The sequence below is a fragment of the Cebus imitator genome, unplaced genomic scaffold, assembly GCF_001604975.1.
Source record: "Cebus imitator isolate Cc_AM_T3 unplaced genomic scaffold, Cebus_imitator-1.0 Scaffold1007, whole genome shotgun sequence".
NCBI classification, from domain to species: domain Eukaryota; kingdom Metazoa; phylum Chordata; class Mammalia; order Primates; family Cebidae; genus Cebus; species Cebus imitator.
Window position 1 is genome coordinate 91,919 of NW_016108322.1, and position 3,520 is coordinate 95,438.

General features: G+C 52.8%; 1 protein-coding gene across 1 annotated transcript in view; it reads right to left on the minus strand.

The window, feature by feature from the left end:
* Nucleotides 1-462: 462 nt before the first annotated feature.
* PROP1 (PROP paired-like homeobox 1) overlaps nucleotides 463-3,520 on the minus strand; it is a 4,418-nt gene continuing 1,360 nt past the window's right edge. Inside the window, exons 2-3 of the mRNA XM_017521250.2 lie at nucleotides 2,305-2,537; nucleotides 463-1,251 (exon numbers count right to left, since the gene is read on the minus strand). Coding sequence (XP_017376739.1) covers nucleotides 913-1,251; nucleotides 2,305-2,537 — 572 coding nt within the window. The 3' untranslated portion in view covers nucleotides 463-912. The remainder of the gene's footprint in view (nucleotides 1,252-2,304; nucleotides 2,538-3,520) is intronic.

The following is a 3,520-nucleotide window of genomic DNA, read 5'->3' on the forward strand; positions in this document are numbered from 1 at the left end:
CATCATAAGCAATATAGTATAAAAATTGTGCCATGAACTAGGCTTCGTGGTGTTTCTTTTGAGAAGGCTCAGACCAAGGCATTTCCAGACAAGGTAGGTCCCTTCCTGGGAATGAACCCTTAACAGCCTCAGATGGTTTGGTCTTAGAAATGTTTGCCCTAAATAGAATGGTTTCTTCTCTGTCAGAAACCACATATGTTAAAACGTGCCGCTGATTTAAAAAGTTAGTCTGAGGCAGACGCTGAAGACTTCTATGGGCCAAACTAATCAAATCTTATTTACGTATTTTTTATAAGACATTGGAGACCATTCATTCCTTGATGTTCAGAGATTCCACAGGTTTGTTGGAAGTGGGACAGACTAGAGCTAAGGGAATCGATGTGGACAATAAGTCAGAAAATATAGAGCCAGAAAAAGCCAAGGGTCTGCTGGAATGGAAAGGAGGGGACACTCTCAAGAGATGAATAAACAAAAGTGAGTGAGTGTTTGTGATGGCGGGTGGGCAACGGGGAAGGGATGTATAGGTAGACTCTAAGTCAAAAGCCTTACTGAAATCAGCCAGAAAGAGCTGGGATGTTCTTCAATCATGATCTCAGTTAATGAAGGCCCAACATCCTAGCCCTTCAGTCATCTCTACTCACCAGCAACTGTCTCCGTCAATATCACCCTTCACCAGGCAGCTCCATGGAGACATCTTTCCCTGCCTCTTCCAGTAGCTCACCTCCCCAGATTTCCTCCATTAATCACTGCAGTGAGAATTCACCATGATCTCCCATTTTTAAATTTCCAATTGCTGAGCTGACCCTCACCATACATCTGCTTCACCCATAGAAGAAAAGGAAGCCACCCCATTTTCTTGGTTTTTCACGAGAGCCACAGGCTGGGGATCACCTTAGTGGTGCTTGTTTGACCTTAGTTCCAGGACTTGGATAGCTCAAGGCTGAGGGGGAGCATGGGAGGGGGTGGGGGGCAGGGTGGATGGCCAGCAGGGGTTGGGTTCAAGGTAGGGTACCAGTCCTCAGACTGGTGTGGCAGAGCAAAGGTGCCTCCTGTGGAGGGCTGGGAGGGGAAGTCGTGGCTGTAGGGGTGAGGGAAGCAGGTCACTGGTGGAGGTGCCGTTGTGTAGGAGTAGGGGCCAGCAGGGGACTCCGGCAAGAAGCCGGAGAAGGTGGCAGGAGACAGATGGGCCAGGGGCTGCAGCAGTGAGCGCTCTTGCTTCCGTTGCTTAGCTCTGCGGTTCTGGAACCAGACCTGAAAGGGGCGAGCAAACACATCAGAGCCCACGCCTCAAACAGGTGGTGACAGACTCCCTGCTCCAATGACAAGAGGTGCAGGGACAGGGAGCAGGCCTCTCCAGGATGGCCAGAGGAAGCAAAGCCCTTCCACAAGACCTGGCTGAGCCCGGTCTGCTGATTCAGGAACCCACAGACTTATCCCCAACCTGCGTCCAAATGTGCCCATTTCTACCACTCTGGGCGAGTAAGAAATGTCAGCTTCCAACACTAGGGTAACAATGATGTTTTCCTTCCCCAGAGAATGGGAAGTTTCCCCTAGGGTTAGGTTTAGCCATTAAGACTGTGGATAAATCTAATTATTATAGACAAGTTTGGATTTAGGGTAGGGTTTACCCTTACAGCTAACCAACTCTGTGGTTAGGATTGAGGGAGCATCAGGCCGGATGAGTTTCAAGGCTATGGTTAGGGACAAGGTTCCATATTTGTGAACAGTTAGGATTGAATTTCTGTTGGAATCGGCATCATTATTGTGGTTCTTTTTTTCTTTTGAGATGAAGTTTCACTCTTGTCGCCCAGGCTGGAGTGCAGTGGCGTGATCTCGGCTCACTGCAATCTGAACCTCCTGGGTTCAAGCAATTCTCCTGCCTCAGACCCCAGAGTAGCTGGGGTTACAGGCACCCACCACCATGCCCGGCTAATGTTCTTTGTATTTTTAGTAGAGATGGGATTTTGCCATGTTGGCCAGGCTGGTCTCGAACTCCTGGCCCCAGGTGATCCACCCACCTTGGCCCCCCAAAGTGCTGGTATTACAGGCGTGAGCCACGTCACCCAGCCGGAATTGGCATCACTATTAAACATTGGGGGAAGGCATTGAAATTCAAGTTAGATTAGCCTACAGCTAGGGTTAAACTCAAGGGATATTCTCGATGCAGATGCCCTGACGCTGGTGGTCAGATGAGGCCTGTGTTCTGGTGACCATTTAGCTTAGGGTTATAATGCCTAACATTCTATGATAGCAGCAAAGAAATCTGCATTTCTTCCCCGAGGGAGGAGGCATCCTGAGCATCACCTGGATTCGGGCCTCACTGAGACCAGTGTCCCGGGCGAGACTCTCTCGGGCCCAGATGTCCGGGTACTGGTTCCTCCCAAAGGCTGACTCCAGCTGTTCCAGCTGCGCTGCGCTGAAGGTGGTGCGGTGGCGACGCCGGGAGTGCGGGTGGCCCCTCTGTCCTCCTTGCGGGGAGAACCTTGGTCTCCCGACTCCTGCACCGGGGCGCTTCCTGGAGGATGGAGCACTTGAGTCTGAGGAGGGAGAGAAGGGAGAAGCAGTTTCTGAGGAGGACGCTCCTCGGTCCTGGACCACACGCGCTGGTCCTGGATTCCGCTCAGTGCTTCCTGTGCAGCTCCACTCTTCATTTTCTCCTTCTTTGAGACTGAATCTCACTCTGTCACCCAGGCTTGAGTGCAGTGATGTGATCGCAGCTTACCGCAGCCTCAAACCCCTAGGCTCCAGTGATCCTACTGCCTTAGCCTCTCGAGCAGCTGGGACTACAGGTGTGCACCAACACACCTAAGCAATTAAAACAAATTTTTTAGAATGGGGTCTTGCTCTGTTGCCCAGGCTGGTCTCAAACTCCTGGCCTCAAGCAGCCCTCCCATGTCGGCCTCTTAAAGTGCTGGGATGATAGGCCTGAACCACCACACCCAGCCCTGCCTCGCTTTCATTTGCCTTGCCCCACCAGGCATCTTTTAACTGCCATAGCCTGGTTCCTGCACCCTGCTCAGCCTTGGCCCTGGTTGCCTCTTAGTCCCTGACACCAGGCTGTGCTGTCTACATAGGGCACGCCCTCAGGCTCATTCCTGGCCCCAGGGCCTCATGCCCTGTCTACCTGGCAACTCTGTCATCTGCCCACTTCCTATGGCACCTCCAGACACATGCCCTGCCATGTGCATTCACCTGTCTGGACACACACGACCACCTGAGACTCACTCTGTGGGTCTGCTGCCTGGACCTGCACCCAGCAACCATCCCAGCTGCTCACGGAAGACACCAGTGCCCGTCCCCTGCTGGCAAGGCTCATGTTCAACTTGTGCCTTCTTCAGACTGCTGCCATCCTCCTGCACCCCTCATCTGGGAAGATGAGCACCCCCTCTTCCGCCCAGACACACCCTCCCTACTTACTTTTCATCTTCTCCCTACCCCTGCCCTGGCCCAGCCACCAGGCAGCAGGAACCTGAGCTCGTGGGAAAGGCTTGCCTCTCCTCCCTGCAGGCTCCCTAAGCCC